Below are 14,786 nucleotides of genomic sequence, written 5' to 3' on the forward strand. Positions count from 1 at the left end.
TTAACTTAATTAACGCTAAATATTTGATTAGTAACCCAAATCAAATAATCTTAATTAGGCTTCTTATGGGCCCCAAATGGGCCTTACTTATTAGTTATTACATAAAACAGAGCAGCTTTCGTGGAAAAACAAATCGGAGAGAAAGTTGCGGTTGCGCATCGTCGCCGTATATCAACTCTTTTCCTCAAAAACCCAAAACTCACGATTTGAGTGAGCTTCTCTCGCCTCAGACGAACATAATTATAGAGGTATGCTTCGATGGTTCTCTGCGATTTCAATCGAATTCCATGTACCTTTTTTTAGTTTCTGTTTATGTTTGATTTAGGGTTTTACTCAATCATCTTCTCAGATTTTTTGGCATATGTTGTGATTGGTTTTTTGTTCAGATGAGTGTGACGAGCGATTCTCCAGTGCATTCATCAAGTAGTGATGATCTTGCTGCTTTCCTTGATGCTGAATTGGACTCTGCTTCAGATGCTTCGTCTGACTCCTTACCCAGCGAAGAAGAAGATGATACTGAAGCTTCCAATCATGAGTAAGTTCAACTCTCATCTGTCTCTTTGATTGGAATCATCAAAATCTAATGGTATTTACATTCTGTAGTATGTTTTCTCAATTGTATTTTAGGTCAAAGAGACGAAAGTTTGAGCATTTAGAAACTGTTGAGGAAGTAGAGATTGAAGGTGAAGCTCTCTCTTTCTTCAGCCTTGTTTTGATGTCTTGTCAGTTGTTCTGTTATAATTGAATTTTGAATCTGTTTATTGTTGCAGAAGCATCCTCAAGCAAGGGAGAATGTGAGCATCCAGGTTCGTTTGGGAACATGTGTTTTGTCTGTGGGCAAAAATTGGAAGAAACTGGTGTTTCCTTTAGATACATACACAAGGTAAGCTGAGGGAATAGCTTCTCTGAAATCAAGTCTTAGTTTTTCTTATTAATGAGTTTTGGGAATGCTGTGTTCTTAGGAAATGAGGCTCAATCAAGATGAGATCTCACGGTTGCGTGATTCAGATATGGGATTCTTGCAACGCCAGCGGAAGCTGTATTTAGTTCTTGATCTAGACCACACGCTGCTTAATTCAACCATACTAAGGGACCTGAAACCAGAGGAGGAATACTTGAAAAGCCATACGCATTCTCTTCAAGGTGATACATTCAGCTACATTGTTTTGCTTCTTTTTTTTTCAAACGTGATCCTTGTGTCTTCAAACGTGATTCAGCCTGTAACTTCAGTCTTGTTTTTGTCCTTTTGTTGTTCCATCGAGATGATTGCATCTGTTGTAATTCGAAGAATTTTTTTGGTTAATCTCAGATGTTTCCGGAGGCAGTCTTTTCATGATGGAGTTTATGCAGATGATGACCAAACTTAGGCCGTTTGTTCACTCATTTTTAAAAGAAGCCAGTGAGATGTTTGTGATGTACATATACACGATGGGAGATAGGCCATATGCACGACAGATGGCAAAGCTACTGGACCCCAAAGGAGAGTACTTTGGTGATCGGATTATTTCTCGGGATGACGGCACAGTAAGACATCAAAAGAGTCTAGATGTGGTGCTTGGACAAGAAAGTGCTGTTCTGATTCTTGACGATACAGAGAATGTAAGTATGTTGTGTAACTTGTCAATGTTTCATGTAAGTTGTGCTGATACTTGGTTGGTTTGATGCACAGGCGTGGCCAAATCACAAGGACAATTTGATCGTGATAGAGCGGTACCATTTTTTCGCTTCGAGCTGCAGACAGTTTGATCACAGATACAAGTCTTTATCGGAGTTGAAGAGCGATGAGAGTGAACCAGATGGGGCACTTTCAACTGTCCTGAAAGTCCTAAAACAAGCTCATGCTTTATTCTTTGAGGTATGCCCAAGTATATTCACGCTGGATCTAAAGAAAACTTATCTTTTGCCTAGTTGAGTTTTTTGATTATTGTTCGTTTCTTTCAGAATGTGGATGAAGACATATCTAACAAAGATGTTAGGTTGATGCTAAAGCAAGTGCGTAAAGAGATACTTAAAGGATGTAAAGTAGTGTTCAGTCGGGTGTTCCCAACCAAGGCTAAGCCAGAAGATCACCCTCTTTGGAAAATGGCTGAGGAACTGGGAGCAACCTGCGCAACAGAAGTGGATGCATCAGTGACACACGTGGTGGCTATGGAGATGGGAACAGAGAAGGCACGTTGGGCTATAAGAGAGAAGAAGTACATTGTGCACAGAGGGTGGATAGATGCAGCTAACTACCTATGGAAGAAGCAGCCAGAAGAGAACTTCAATTTAGAGCAGCTCAAGAAGCAACAAGGTACAACGGAAGAAGAGTGATGATAATATGTAACCAATGAGAAAGAAGAAGTGATAAACTTTGTTGTTTAATTGATTATGAAGTAAAGTTTTGTAACCGTAGTACATTTGTATCTCTGATCTTTCTGATATTCCAACCAAAGATACTAATTTTTGAATGATACGAAATCTCTCTTCTGTTGTTTCATTGGCTTCGTCTATGCTTGTTTGACAAGGTGTGTGTTTGTTGGGCCGGGCATAAATGGGCCTTATATTAATGTCCGTCGTCTATTTGGTGTTTATTTGGTTCTGTTTCTGATTCCGTCGTGTTCGCTCGCGTAGACATGGCTGTCGATACTTATGCGTCGACGAACCCTAATGAGGTTCATGAGGATGTTCTTCAGAAAGCTAGAGATGCTTGCTACAAGGTCCGTCTTTCCTATTTCTCTATTTGATTCTGATTCGATGATTAGGTTATAATAAACTGTAAAATGGTTTAAGAGTGATCCTTTGATTGTGGCAGGCCAGAGATGCTTTTTACTCTTGTCTTGAAAAGGAATCTGGTAAAAAGCCAACTGAAATCGCGACCGTTGGTCTTCTCTACCCTAAGGAGTGTAGCAATTCTAGAACCCAATTCGTCAACAACTGTCGCTCCTCTTGGGTTATTACTACTCTCTCTCTCTCTCTCTCTTTCAATTAGTTTGCTAATTTCTTCAATTTGGGGTTTTTGATTTTAATTGAAGGAATGGGAATTTTGTAGGTGAAGCATTTCGATAGGGAGTATTGTAGGAACAAGAGAGTTCAAAGGCTGTTGGATGATGGAGATGAGAGGAAAGGTCCAATGTCACTTCCTCAGCCTTACACTTTCAAGCCTTCTCCTTCAACTTAGTTTCCTTCCTTTCCTGGTACTTTTTATTAACTCTTTACTCAATCTCTCCTTACTTGACTTCAATCTCAGATTCTTTAATTTGTTCTCACCCTACTTCTTATTCATGATCAAGCTTTTTAATCTTGTTTTTGTCCAGGTGTTAAGGAAGAAGATTTAATGGCCAAATACTGTTTCTGAATCATGAGATTTGTTCGGATTACCTATAGTTTTAGATCGTATTTTGAGTTGTAAACCTTTGAACATGGAAATAAAGGTGGCACATTTCAATTCAAGAACCTGATTGTTTGCCTTTTGTGTCTATTGCCCTAAACTTTTGTTGATCAATCTGCAAGCATCTCGTATACACAATATGCTGAGGTTTATATGCACTTATGTAGAACCTGATTGTTTGGTTGTTTGAGCTATTGAAGAAGTGAGTTATAGACTTGGTTTGTTCATCAGTGTTCCTGAAAACTTGGGAAATTTAGGAGTGTGTGTTTTTTTCCTCTGCCTCTAATGGATGGGTCTTATTCACAGTTTTGGTATCAATAACCGAAAATAGCCGGTCCGGTTCAAGAATTTGGGCCTATCTATAGTTAGTTATGATAAGAGTGGAAGCTTCAACTTGAATATTATACTGGTTCCACGATTGAGCAAACAATGTTACATAACACGTTGACACAAAACGATTTGGGAAGGTAGTGGGACGCATGTCTCTTACTTTACGGTCCCACCATCCACACACGTATACGAGTGTTCTGTCTTGTCGGTTATGTTTCTTTGTGTAATTGTTTTTATATTATTTTTGCTTAACAGTGAAAATAGTAAAAAAGATATGGATATGAATGTTTGACTTAAACTGAGAAAGATGAAACACATGAGTATCCTCTATGGTTCAGGCCTTGGAGGCAGCAGATACATCATCCATTGTCGAGGAGGCTTCAGGTGCAGCAACTGCTGCTGCTACATTTGCATCCTCTGCTGCTACGGTATTGGAGATGATGGGGTGGAAGAGAGATCCACGAGAGTGAGTGCTTGAGGATGATATCGCGGTTGCTAGAGAGATGGGCATCAAGCAAAGCCCCTTCCCTTGAAGGTACTGCATTGCTGATCCCATGTCTTCTTCCATCAGTTTTGCTACCCTCTGTTCTGTTGACCTTAAGCTCTCATTGGATGATCCTGTTGCGTTTCCATTCCCGTTTACGCCATTGCACGGTGCAGTGAGGGCGTTCAACCGTCCTCCTGCCTACATTACCAAAAACCATGACGATGATGATTATGACTGATGATTTAGTAATTCCACTATAGATAGATGTAGAAAGCCATAAGGGACTAAGAAACTCACCTCGGCGGAGAGACCATTGAGGCGTGGACCAACTGCACCTGCACCTCCCAATCTGCTCATGCTTAGTACTTTGACTTGAAGCTGAAGGAACCTAACATACTCGATGATCTCATCCAACATTGATGCCTTATCGGTCTGCATCTCATCATCAACCAATTCAGTTATCATGCTAGATCCAGGACAAGAGACACAAATCAGGTCAGAAAAATGAGTACCTTGTTGGTGTTAGGAACCAGTTCTTGAAGAGACTTCATACGCTCTGCAATGCGTTCCCTCCTTAGCTGTTCAAAACCATACAATTAAAAACGCACAAGATAAGAGAAGAAAAGAGATGTGAGGAAGTTAATAATGAGGTACCCGCTCAGCAATGCTGTGAGGATCGGTGGCTTGGCCTCTCCTGGCTCGCACCCTTGGCTTTTGACGAACAACAGGTGCGCTCGTGGTGGAGACTGTCCCTTGTGCTTGTAACCCATCTTGGCTACCAATTGTTGGACCACCTGACTCCTACAATTGACAAAAACAACAACACAAAAGGATCAGAAACATTCTTAGGTTTTTGGAGTTATTGATGATGTATGGATCAATGTGATATAGTTTTGGTACCTGAGGGTGATGGAACTGGTCAGGGAAAGGGGTGTCGACGGAGAGAGCATGAAAAAGAGAGTTTGGTGGCGGAGGAGGAGGAGGAAGAGATGGATCCCAGCAAGGAGGGAGAGAAGAGAGCATTGACATGGAATCAAGAAAAAAGTCATTGTTTTGGTTTATGAACTCTCCCTTTCCTTCTCCATTCCCATTCTCCATCTCTTCTTCTGTCTTCTTCCTTTGTTCCCTCCCCATTTTTATTCTTTTCAAAAAATTTTGATTTCTATTTTTTTAATTTACTGGCCGTTTCATTTATCCTCTTTTAATATTTACTCTTAATAAATAAATATTTTTGTTATATTAATTTGTGTCTCGAATCTCTTAAATAATTATCTCAAAAAAGTCGTATACGTCGCCGGCCTCTTTGTATATTTGTTTTTTTTTGTTTGCTGTTAATTATCCTAAAAATCCAATTCTCTATTTCATCGAATCTGTTATTCTATACAATCCATTTTCTTTTTTCCATTTTAATATCTTGAAAACACTTCGCCCTTTCGAATGATTAATTGCATAAAACATGCTTTTTTTTTTTTTTTTTTGTCGTCTGATAATATTCCAAACATAAAACATGCTTTAAAAACAAATTTATGCAAATCCAAAAAAAAAAATAAAAAAAAATAAAATAAACACAAAAATTATAACAGAATAAGAGAAAAATCCCGAACTAAATGATAGGCCCAACCCATACAGAGAAACTATTTGGCCCAACAATATTGAAATAGCCCATATATAAAGCTTCTTAAGTTATCTCTCTTTTCCATATTGTCTCTCTCTTCGATCCCTAAAATCAAAAATCAAAACACCGACCTAAATTGATCGGAAACCTAGAGGTCTTCGTATTGCTCCGCCACCATGATACACAGCCGGCGCCAGATCTTAGTTAAATCCCCAGACTCTCATCAAACCATCGCTCTCCAATTGGATCCGGCGCAATCTGTATTAACTCTTTTGGGTATCACTTCCTTACTCGAATCATCGTCGTCGTCGCATCGTAATTCGTTATCGGATTTCTCCGTTACCCTAGATGGGAAGCTTTTGAATAGCTCTACACGGATCCAAGTATCGAAACTCCCTTCTTTCTCAATGCTCACTCTTTACCCTCGTCTCCGTGGAGGTGGTGGAGATGGCGGTGCGACGGGAGCCGAGTCTCGTGATTGTTACCTCAATATGTACGCTGAGAAGAAGCCTGATAAGGTTGATCCGAATGAGCAGAGGCTCTCTAAATGGTTGAATTGTGCTTTGTCTAATGAACCTTTGGCTGAGCCTTGTGTGATTGATCTCATTGGGAATTTGTTTAATAAAGAAGCTTTGGTTCATGCTCTGTTGTCTAAGAGGCTGCCTAAGCAATTCTCACATATTGAGGGTTTAAAAGATATGGTGAATATTAAGCTTACGCATGTTGCTGGTTCTGATGGATCATCGCAAGATACCACTAGTTCCCAGTTTCAGTGTCCGGTCTCAGGGCTTGAATTCAATGGAAAGTATAAGTTTTTCGCTTTGAGGGGATGTGGACATGTGTTGAGTTCGAAGGCGTTGAAGGAAGTGAAGTCTTCTTCGTGTTTGGTGTGTCACGCGGATGTTAAAGAGTCTGATAAGATTGTGATCAATGGTACAGAGGAGGAAGTGAGTTCGTTGAGGGAGAAGATGGAGGAGGAGAAAGCAAAGCTGAGAGAGAAGAAAGCAAAGTTGAGAGAGGAGAAAGCAAAGCTGAGAGAGTTGAAAGGTGTCTCTAATAAGAGTGAGAACGGCACTGCTGTGGTGGCTGATACAGGAGCAAAGGTTGCAAAGGTGGCTGATACAGGAGCAAAGGTTGCAAAGATGGCTGATACAGGAGTAAAGGTCGCAAAGAGACAGACGGATGATGGGAATGTCAATGGCAATGGTGTTACTGTGAAGAAATTCAAAGCGGCGGATAAAGTTCCGGTTAATGCTACCAAGGAAGTTTATGCTTCTCTCTTTACTTCCTCCAAGAAGAAGTCTGATTTCAGGGAGACTTACTCTTGCAGGTCTCTCCCTCTCGGCAGGAACTGATTTGTCGAAACAATGTTGTTTACCTACTTGCTTTCTTCATTTTCCCTGTGATCTTTGTTCTCGTTATATTGATGTATCAAATTGCTATGTAATTTCGTCACTGGATGATATAATGTTTCTCTTATCGCTATTGGGACAAAACATAACCATGTTTGCTTGCATCAACGGTGCTAAAACTAGGAAATTTGTATCATAAACTGCAATTGTAACAAGAGGGTATGTATGTTGTTTACAATCAATTCACGGACATGGCTTTGCAGCTCTAATCAAAATGTTATAATCATCCAAAAACAGACAGCAGATTCGCACAAGCAGTTCACAAAAAGCCAATAGTTGCCAAATCATGGCAACTCAGTGACTAAAGAGCTCTCATTGGCTTAGCCGTGCCTCTCTTTTAAGCACCTGCGCAGCACGGATGTAAAGAAAGTAAAAGAACTGGCAAGATTAAGGTTCTCCCAAAGAAGGTAAAACAACTGTCAGGAAAAGAGAGGAATGCAGTAGGCATTATTAACCTCATCAGCAAACTTGATCAAAATGGTAGTCCGAGGACGTTGTTGTCCTTCAATGGGTACAAAATGAGCCGTTACCACAGCAGGAAACCCTGCGTTATCCAGAACTCCCTGTATAGAAGAAACCGTGGCTGGCTCATTCTTCTCTTCCTCTACCAATTACATTTAAACTCCTATTGATAAATATGAGCACTCACCTTCACTATGCCGGCAACAAACGCCCCGCAGTTAAATGTTCCCATGTCTTTTGGAATTGAAATGAACCTACAATTTCAGATTTGTTATCAATTCTCTTGACCAAAAACAATTGACTATCTCTGACTGTTAATGGATAGAGCTGGAGCAATCTATACCTGTTCACAAGTAGCTCTTTTTCACTTATCATATACTCATCTTCATGTTCTGTTCCCTTTTCAAGTGAATCAGCAACCTATGGCATATTCGTTTTAGGGCGAGTCAGAATCCATAAACAGGCATATACATCGAAAGATTGAGCACCTAATTAAGTTTGAAATCACCCCTCACCTTTCCAAACAACACCTTCCACACTGTACTGTGGACGAAAGATAGAATTCCAAGTAACCGCGTCTCTCTTCGGTTGCCCTGAAACAATGAAACAATATATCCAATAAGACAAAACGACACAATGATTGAACTCTGCATTGCTCTTCCATGAACACAACTTATAACAAAGTATCAGACTTTTTTGGTAAAACACAACATACTTTCTCACGGTTGCAAAGGAGCTCCAGAACTCGAGATCCAACTGCATACCCAGCATCCTCTAGTCTGAGAGTCGAAACACACATAGTTAGGAGATATGGTGTGTATGAATCAGACTAAGAAAAAAAGTTAATTATACTTAGTAACCCAATCAGCTCACCTTCTTTCAAGTTCAGCTATATTGTCAACCTGGGTTTGATTGTACTGAACAAGCTCCGAGAATAAGAAAGAAAATGCGGTCAAGCTCACCTGCAACACAAATTACAATTCCAAAAAAACAACTAAATTTTCAGACCATACTCGAAAATCTAATGATCAATCACACAATAAAGAGATCAAAAGCCAAGAGAGAGAGAGATTTGAATCGAATCCCCATCACAACTATTAGATCCGGATCCAAATCAAAACAATGTTCTCAATTCCCATACTCGGTTCAGTCTCAAATTTTATCAAGACGAGATTTTTCATAGCAAAGGTTCCGAAATTGGAAAGAGAAAAAGTGGATCTACCTCTTGTTTGCCTTTGCTGAGAGGCTTGTCAAGTACGTTAGAGTACTGCTTCATTTTACCAACTCCGATCATCTTCTCTTCTTAAAATTTCAGGCAAGAACAAGCTGCCCAGAACCCTAAAGACAGAACCTTTCCGGTGAAAGTTATGCTTTTCTCCGGTAAGAAGAATCTCAAGATATGCTTCTGTTTATTTTCCAACCTTGGTTTGTCTTCGGTTTGATCAAAGTACAAAAAAAAAAAGTTACTAATAATTTAATAATATTTAATAATCACATTAAATTAAAATCCTAATCTGGGTAGGAAAAGTAAAAAAGTAAAAAAAGTAAAATAAAAAGGCCCTAGCGATGATAAAAAGGAGCCGAGACCTATAGCTTAGAGAGCTTCCTTCACCGTCTCTCTCTTTTCATTCGAAATCGGCTTTTCAATCTCAGTCTCCAATGGAAGAAGACGACGAGTTCGGAGATCTATATTCCGACGTTCTCCAGCCGTTTCAACCTCCCGTTGTTGCTCTTCCCCCTCCGCCTCCGCACCGTTCAATCGACCTTAACCTCCGATCCCAAGATCAAGATGTGGCGGAACCGAATTCAGCTCCAGTCTCTAGGGTTCCGAACAACGACGCTTTCAAATTATCATCCATCACTCTCTCTCACGACACCACGACGACGACGACTCGTCCTCAAGCAATTGGCGACGGCGGCGGCGGAGACGATAAGGACATGAGCTTTGATATCGAAGAGCCCGATGCCGATTCCACACCTACGATTCCTGGTCTTTTCGTTTCCGCTTCTGAACCTTGTTTGTCTACAGATCGAGGCGTTACGACAAGGATTGAACAGGTTGGTGGCGGCGGCGGCGGCGGAGATGGAGGATATGGAGGACAAGGAGGAGAAGGAGATGATTGGGATAGCGACAGTGAAGATGATTTGCAGATAGTGTTGAATGAGAGTAGCCGCAACGTCATGATCGGAGGAGGAGGAGGTGATAGAAGATCAAGAATGGGAGACAATGAAGATGACGATGATGAAGATGATGATGATGATGAAGACCCACTTGTTATAGTGGCTGACACGGATCCTAATCAACCTATGGAAGAGCAGCTTTGGGGAGGAGAAGATGGTTTGCAAGGTGTTGAAGGAGATGGCAAAGATGGTGGAGAAGCTGGAAAAGGGACTGGACCTGGAAGTGCGCCTAAAGCTGGATATAGCAGTCATGGTTTTCATCATCCGTTTCATTCTCAGTTTAAGGTCAGTGTCGATGCAACACTGTTGTCACTGGTCAGATTACTTAGTAGCTCGGGTTCTTGTCCTGACCCTGTTTTAGTTTTCTTTAATTATGTCTGCATATTATATACTTTGTACTTGTACCTAAACCAAAATGCAATGCAGAGTGTGTTAATGAAGAGAAATTGGAGTCTGCTTATAGATCTTGACACAACCATCTCTTTACTTCATAAAATTAAGAATGTGAAAGGGAGATTATAACCTAATCACTTCCTCTCGTCTATATGGCTATTCTACACAACTATCAATTACGCTGTACAAGAGTTTTGCTTTTTTGAAAATTCCTTACAGTTAGTAATTGAAGAAGACAACAACTTCTTGAGACCCTAACTGACTTTATGAAGCCAACATCCCATCAAAGATTCTATGTTTTTATTGTTGATTAGTCATACCAAAGTTACAGAGTATTGAAGCCGAAACAAATAAGAGTGGTATTAATCTACTTGACATATACATATCTTTCTCTTGCAGTATGTAAGACCAGGAGCAGCCCCTATTCCTGGAGGTGCTCCACCTACTGGTGGAACCGCAGGTCAAGTTCGTCCACCCGCCAACCTTGGTCCTATGGTTGGTCGTGGCAGAGGAGATTGGCGTCCACCGGGAATGAGGAATGCTTCTGCTCCACAGAAAGGCTTCCACCAGTCTTGGGGTGGTAATACAGCCGGGCGAGGACTGGACTTTACTCTTCCCTCTCACAAGTAACTTTTTTTATCTGTTCGGACTAATATACATATGCATATCAATCTATTTTACTTATTTGTTCTCTGACGTTGGATTGTACCAAGTTTTTATTAGTGCAGATCTTTATTTCTTTTATTTGATGTCTACTCTTTTGTTTTTTTAGGACTATATTTGAGGTCGACATAGAGAGTTTCGAGGAAAAGCCTTGGAGATATCCAGTAGTTGAAATGACGGACTACTTCAACTTTGGACTAAATGAGGAGAGCTGGAAAGATTATTGCAAACAGCTGGTAACTAATAGTAACTGTGTTTCATACCCTTATGTCAGCAGATTAAGAGTACTAAGATGGGCATCTTTTAATTTCATACAGGACCAACACCGTATAGAGACCACGATGCAAAGCAGAATACGTGTTTATGAAAGCGGTAGAACGGATCAGGTAAAGTGGATCTTCGCATTTGTTGTGGCACTTACAAATTGATTATCCTTCTCAGACAGACAATATTTTGTCTACATCAGTTACAAAAGGGTAACAATGCATTCCTAACCAATCTTTTGTACAATGACAGGGTTATGATCCAGATCTACCCCCAGAGTTAGCTGCAGCAACGGGAGCGCAGGGTGTTCCTGTTGATTCTTCAAATGTAGTGAAGCCAGACTCAGCAGTTCAAGGTGATTCAGCTAAAGTGCCAGCCAATGTTCGACCTTCACTAGTATGTTTTCTCCTTCCTTTCCTCTCACTGTTAAGTAGCCTTGTCAATATGTGGTTCATTATATTGTATTTAACAACGGTAACATGTGGACAACTTTCTTGTTAGTTCTAAAAGCTTAGAGTGTATTTTTTGAATTTGCTCTCTCTCAGCCCCCTGGAAGACCAATACCTGTGGAAACTGGTTCTGGTGAACGTCTTCCATCCATTGATACGCGGGCTCCTCGAATGCGTGATCTAGATGCTATCATTGAGGTTGAACATGTTTAAAATTTCTCTTGATTTTGGTTTACTTGTGAGGCATCTTTGCATGCTGTATTCTGACTGCTACTAACTGATAATGATTATGCTGCCAGATTGTATGTCACGATCCGCATGAGGATGAACCCTCAGGTGAAAATGGTGCAGATCAAGCTGATAGTAGCCTTCCTGGAGAAAATGTCCCAGTTGAGACTAGTTTTGTTCAGAGCCGGAGACCTGACTCGGAATCTGCTGAACGTAGTCCTGCCCAGGATGAGTCACATAAAGATTCTCCCAAAAAGCAAGACGATGAGATCTCTAGGAGCACGGATGATAGTGGCCAGAGTTTTCGTTCACCGTCTCCTGTTGGAGACAGAGGCACAAGGTCATCAAGTGTTGATCGTGAAGATGTGGGAGGTGAAGTTGGCAAAGATGCTGAGATGGAGGATGAGCATAAAACGAGTTCTGTAGTCCCTCAGTCAGCAGTTCAAGAAGATGATGTAGGGGAATCAAAGACGGAGAGAAGTAGTGAAAGCGGCAAAGCAAGATCTGGAAATCACAGAGATTATCAGCGATTTAAGGATGGTGCAGAAGAGGAAGTTATTCAAGATAAGCATTATGCTCGACCAGCTAGCAATAGGAAACAGCACGATAATAATGCACCATATCAGAGCAGAAAGAATCCAGACAGAGGGAAGGAAATGGAAAGAACACGAGCGCCGAGCAAAGGTGGTAGAGAGAATTCTATTCCCCACATGGAGCTTGATTCTAGTTATAATAATTACTCAATTGCAAATCGCGAGGATTTTGATAAAAGAAAAGAGCGAGATGTTGACGGCGGGGTCTGGCACAGGAAAGAGGATGACCCATACAGTAGAAGAGGTGGGGATGAAGGATCTAGAAAAAGAAATCATGAAGATGATCCGGGCTCTAGGCAGAGGGGTAAAATGCGAGATAATGAAATACGCAGCAAAGATGACCATATTCCTTCCAGAAAGCATATGGAGGATGTTGCCAGAAATACTTATGAAGTGGATGATCACATTAGCAAGAGGAGGAAGGATGAAGAATTCTTGAGAAGAAGCCGGCCTGAGAAAAATGAAATTACATATGGTCAAAGAGAAACAATCAGCCGCCTGAAACGAGAACGTGATGATAGGTTGGAGCATCAAAAGAGAGATTTCCAACATAAAATCAGAGATGATTTTGACGACCACAGTTCTCTCAGGCACAGGGATGATTTCTATATGCAGAGAGATGGAAACGAGAGGTTGAGGGAGCGTGAGGATTTTGATAAATTGAAACTAACGCACGAGGATGGTTTATCAGCTCGAGGAAGAGAGAGGCAGGTGGCTGTAAGGGCCCACAGAGGTTCAGAAGACCGATCATCTAGGATGAAGGATGAGTATAAAGTTTCTGACAAAGAGCATTTCACCAAAGATACAACAAGGCATACTAAACAGGCTAAGAGAAGGGACTACCCTGGCGAAGAAAGTTCTTCCCATCATAGAGGATATGAAGACTTCTCTGCACGCGCAGACGACATTGTTAGCAATGAGAAGAAACCAAGGCAGGAGAGGACAGGTGCTAAAAGTGACAAGGTTATTGATACTTTGGATGGCCAGCGATTGCAAGACAGAAAACATAAAGATTCTAGACGAAAAAATAAAGAACAGCGAGAAGGCTCAGAATCATTGAGGAGCAAGCAAGGGGAGCAAAATGGCAATTCCGCAGTGACAGTATGCTCCACAGCTTATAATTTTATTTTTCTATTTTTCATCCAAGTTTTGAAACTGAACATAACATGGTTATCGTGAATGCAATATACCTTGCCAAGTTTTTTGTTCTGTTGCCTAACTTACCTAAGATATCTCATGGTTTGATCACTTTTTTTTTTGCTTCACGGTCAATACTGATGTTTCTTTCATTCCTTTCAGGGCTCAAAAGGAATCAGTGAAGCAAGGAATAGCAGGAATGAGATCCCACAGCAGCCTAACGCCAAAAGACACAAGGAAAACGCATCCTCTGGCGATGAGCTACACGATTCAAAGAGAGGACGTACAAAATTGGAGCGTTGGGCAAGCCACAAAGAGAGAGATGATGCTGTCTCTGCCAAGTCATCATCCGTTTCCACAAAACTTCAAGAGAACGAAAAAAATACTAATGGCCGGCTTAACGAACCTGTTCCTGGATCTATTGGCAAGAATCGGGATGTAGCTGAAGAGAAAAGTGGTCATGACCTTGCAGAGACCAAAGATGGAAGCGAGAAGGGACCAGGAGACCGGCACTTGGACACGGTTGAGAAACTCAAGAAACGAAGTGAAAGGTTCAGGCTTCCAATGCCCACGGAGAAAGACACTACGGGAGTAAAGAGAATAGAGTCTGAGACGCTGCCCTCTGCAAAAATAGAAGGCCCTGTGGATTCAGAGGTGAAAGTGGAACGGCCAGCAAGGAAAAGACGGTGGACAAGTAGCTGAGAGTCATAAACTGGAATTGAAATAAAAAGCGAGGAAGTGGCTCTCTTCGACTGGGTTGAGGGACAGTTTGATTCTCCATGTAGCTTCCGATGCTTAAACAAATGACATGAGATTCTCCCATCCCACGGAGCAGTTGTGGCAGTAATGCGATGGAGGATCAATCTCAGTGGAGGTTACTTAGTAGACTAGGGAGAGTGTGTGGGGGAGGAGTTGTGTAAGAATAGGGAGAATACGCATAAGGATGACTCGAGAGAATACTCTCGTAGTAGTTGATGTAACTTTTGTCAAAGATTATTGGTTTTTAGTTTTGTTCTTATACTATAGCGCCTCTGGAGAGAGCGAGGATATTTTTTAAAAATACGAGACTGACACTGTATTATATATATATTGTAGTAATTTTGTTACTGTCTTATAATCGTCTTTTGATGACTTGATCATTGGTGTTTGCCTTTTTGCAAGTTAACAATGTCGAGAGAGCAAGAACCATGAGAGTAGAGACT

The 14,786-nt window shown here is 41.0% G+C and overlaps 6 protein-coding genes across 6 annotated transcripts; 4 read left to right on the top strand and 2 right to left on the bottom strand.

Annotated features, from left to right (window-relative positions):
• Positions 1-90: 90 nt before the first annotated feature.
• On the top strand, positions 91-2,479 carry LOC104726367 (RNA polymerase II C-terminal domain phosphatase-like 4). The gene is made up of 8 exons (XM_010445209.3): positions 91-248; positions 387-535; positions 628-683; positions 771-883; positions 963-1,143; positions 1,310-1,599; positions 1,670-1,855; positions 1,942-2,479. Exons 2-8 carry the CDS (start codon positions 387-389, stop codon positions 2,311-2,313), a joined length of 1,347 nt encoding a protein of 448 aa, XP_010443511.1. The 5' UTR covers positions 91-248; the 3' UTR covers positions 2,314-2,479.
• Positions 2,480-2,532: 53 nt separating this feature from the next.
• Positions 2,533-3,584, top strand: LOC104726368 (uncharacterized). Its single transcript, XM_010445211.3, has 4 exons — positions 2,533-2,699; positions 2,795-2,932; positions 3,032-3,176; positions 3,297-3,584. The coding sequence occupies exons 1-3, from the start codon at positions 2,616-2,618 to the stop codon at positions 3,158-3,160; spliced, it is 351 nt and encodes a 116-aa protein (XP_010443513.1). The 5' UTR covers positions 2,533-2,615; the 3' UTR covers positions 3,161-3,176; positions 3,297-3,584.
• Positions 3,585-3,914: 330 nt separating this feature from the next.
• On the bottom strand, positions 3,915-5,346 carry LOC104726369 (transcription factor LRL3). The gene is made up of 5 exons (XM_010445212.3): positions 5,088-5,346; positions 4,842-4,988; positions 4,700-4,765; positions 4,485-4,619; positions 3,915-4,385 (listed from the first exon to the last, which is right to left on the bottom strand). The coding sequence occupies exons 1-5, from the start codon at positions 5,319-5,321 to the stop codon at positions 4,035-4,037; spliced, it is 933 nt and encodes a 310-aa protein (XP_010443514.2). The 5' UTR covers positions 5,322-5,346; the 3' UTR covers positions 3,915-4,034.
• Positions 5,347-5,878: 532 nt separating this feature from the next.
• On the top strand, positions 5,879-7,318 carry LOC104726370 (uncharacterized). The gene has a single exon (XM_010445213.3). It carries the CDS (start codon positions 5,979-5,981, stop codon positions 7,155-7,157), a length of 1,179 nt encoding a protein of 392 aa, XP_010443515.1. The 5' UTR covers positions 5,879-5,978; the 3' UTR covers positions 7,158-7,318.
• A 5-nt stretch (positions 7,319-7,323) lies between these two features.
• On the bottom strand, positions 7,324-9,238 carry LOC104726371 (uncharacterized). Its single transcript, XM_010445214.3, has 8 exons — positions 8,899-9,238; positions 8,550-8,638; positions 8,392-8,455; positions 8,192-8,269; positions 8,020-8,096; positions 7,864-7,930; positions 7,670-7,777; positions 7,324-7,559 (listed from the first exon to the last, which is right to left on the bottom strand). Exons 1-8 carry the CDS (start codon positions 8,968-8,970, stop codon positions 7,527-7,529), a joined length of 588 nt encoding a protein of 195 aa, XP_010443516.1. The 5' UTR covers positions 8,971-9,238; the 3' UTR covers positions 7,324-7,526.
• Positions 9,239-14,696, top strand: LOC104726372 (FIP1[V]-like protein). The gene is made up of 8 exons (XM_010445215.3): positions 9,239-10,142; positions 10,650-10,876; positions 11,023-11,149; positions 11,231-11,299; positions 11,430-11,573; positions 11,723-11,824; positions 11,926-13,548; positions 13,747-14,696. The coding sequence occupies exons 1-8, from the start codon at positions 9,336-9,338 to the stop codon at positions 14,284-14,286; spliced, it is 3,639 nt and encodes a 1,212-aa protein (XP_010443517.1). The 5' UTR covers positions 9,239-9,335; the 3' UTR covers positions 14,287-14,696.
• Positions 14,697-14,786: the final 90 nt, after the last annotated feature.

The sequence above is a fragment of the Camelina sativa genome, chromosome 11 (genome assembly GCF_030686135.1).
Source record: "Camelina sativa cultivar CO46 ecotype springtype chromosome 11, ASM3068613v1".
In the NCBI taxonomy this organism is placed as follows: Eukaryota; Viridiplantae; Streptophyta; class Magnoliopsida; order Brassicales; family Brassicaceae; genus Camelina; species Camelina sativa.

Coding starts and splice junctions, on each gene's coding strand:
- LOC104726368 (XM_010445211.3), top strand. CDS start 2,616: ATGGCTGTCGATACTTATGCGTCGACGAACCCTAATGAGGTTCATGAG. Junction 2,700..2,794: donor CTAGAGATGCTTGCTACAAG/GTCCGTCTTTCC, acceptor TGATTGTGGCAG/GCCAGAGATGCTTTTTACTC. Junction 2,933..3,031: donor ACAACTGTCGCTCCTCTTGG/GTTATTACTACT, acceptor GGAATTTTGTAG/GTGAAGCATTTCGATAGGGA.
- LOC104726367 (XM_010445209.3), top strand. CDS start 387: ATGAGTGTGACGAGCGATTCTCCAGTGCATTCATCAAGTAGTGATGAT. Junction 536..627: donor ACTGAAGCTTCCAATCATGA/GTAAGTTCAACT, acceptor ATTGTATTTTAG/GTCAAAGAGACGAAAGTTTG. Junction 1,144..1,309: donor CCATACGCATTCTCTTCAAG/GTGATACATTCA, acceptor GGTTAATCTCAG/ATGTTTCCGGAGGCAGTCTT.
- LOC104726372 (XM_010445215.3), top strand. CDS start 9,336: ATGGAAGAAGACGACGAGTTCGGAGATCTATATTCCGACGTTCTCCAG. Junction 11,574..11,722: donor CCAATGTTCGACCTTCACTA/GTATGTTTTCTC, acceptor GCTCTCTCTCAG/CCCCCTGGAAGACCAATACC. Junction 11,825..11,925: donor ATCTAGATGCTATCATTGAG/GTTGAACATGTT, acceptor TTATGCTGCCAG/ATTGTATGTCACGATCCGCA.
- LOC104726371 (XM_010445214.3), bottom strand. CDS start 8,970: ATGATCGGAGTTGGTAAAATGAAGCAGTACTCTAACGTACTTGACAAG. Junction 8,270..8,391: donor TCCTTTGCAACCGTGAGAAA/GTATGTTGTGTT, acceptor TCATTGTTTCAG/GGCAACCGAAGAGAGACGCG. Junction 7,778..7,863: donor TTGTTGCCGGCATAGTGAAG/GTGAGTGCTCAT, acceptor TCTTCTATACAG/GGAGTTCTGGATAACGCAGG.
- LOC104726370 (XM_010445213.3), top strand. CDS start 5,979: ATGATACACAGCCGGCGCCAGATCTTAGTTAAATCCCCAGACTCTCAT.
- LOC104726369 (XM_010445212.3), bottom strand. CDS start 5,321: ATGGGGAGGGAACAAAGGAAGAAGACAGAAGAAGAGATGGAGAATGGG. Junction 4,989..5,087: donor ACCAGTTCCATCACCCTCAG/GTACCAAAACTA, acceptor TGTCAATTGTAG/GAGTCAGGTGGTCCAACAAT. Junction 4,766..4,841: donor CTCACAGCATTGCTGAGCGG/GTACCTCATTAT, acceptor GGTTTTGAACAG/CTAAGGAGGGAACGCATTGC.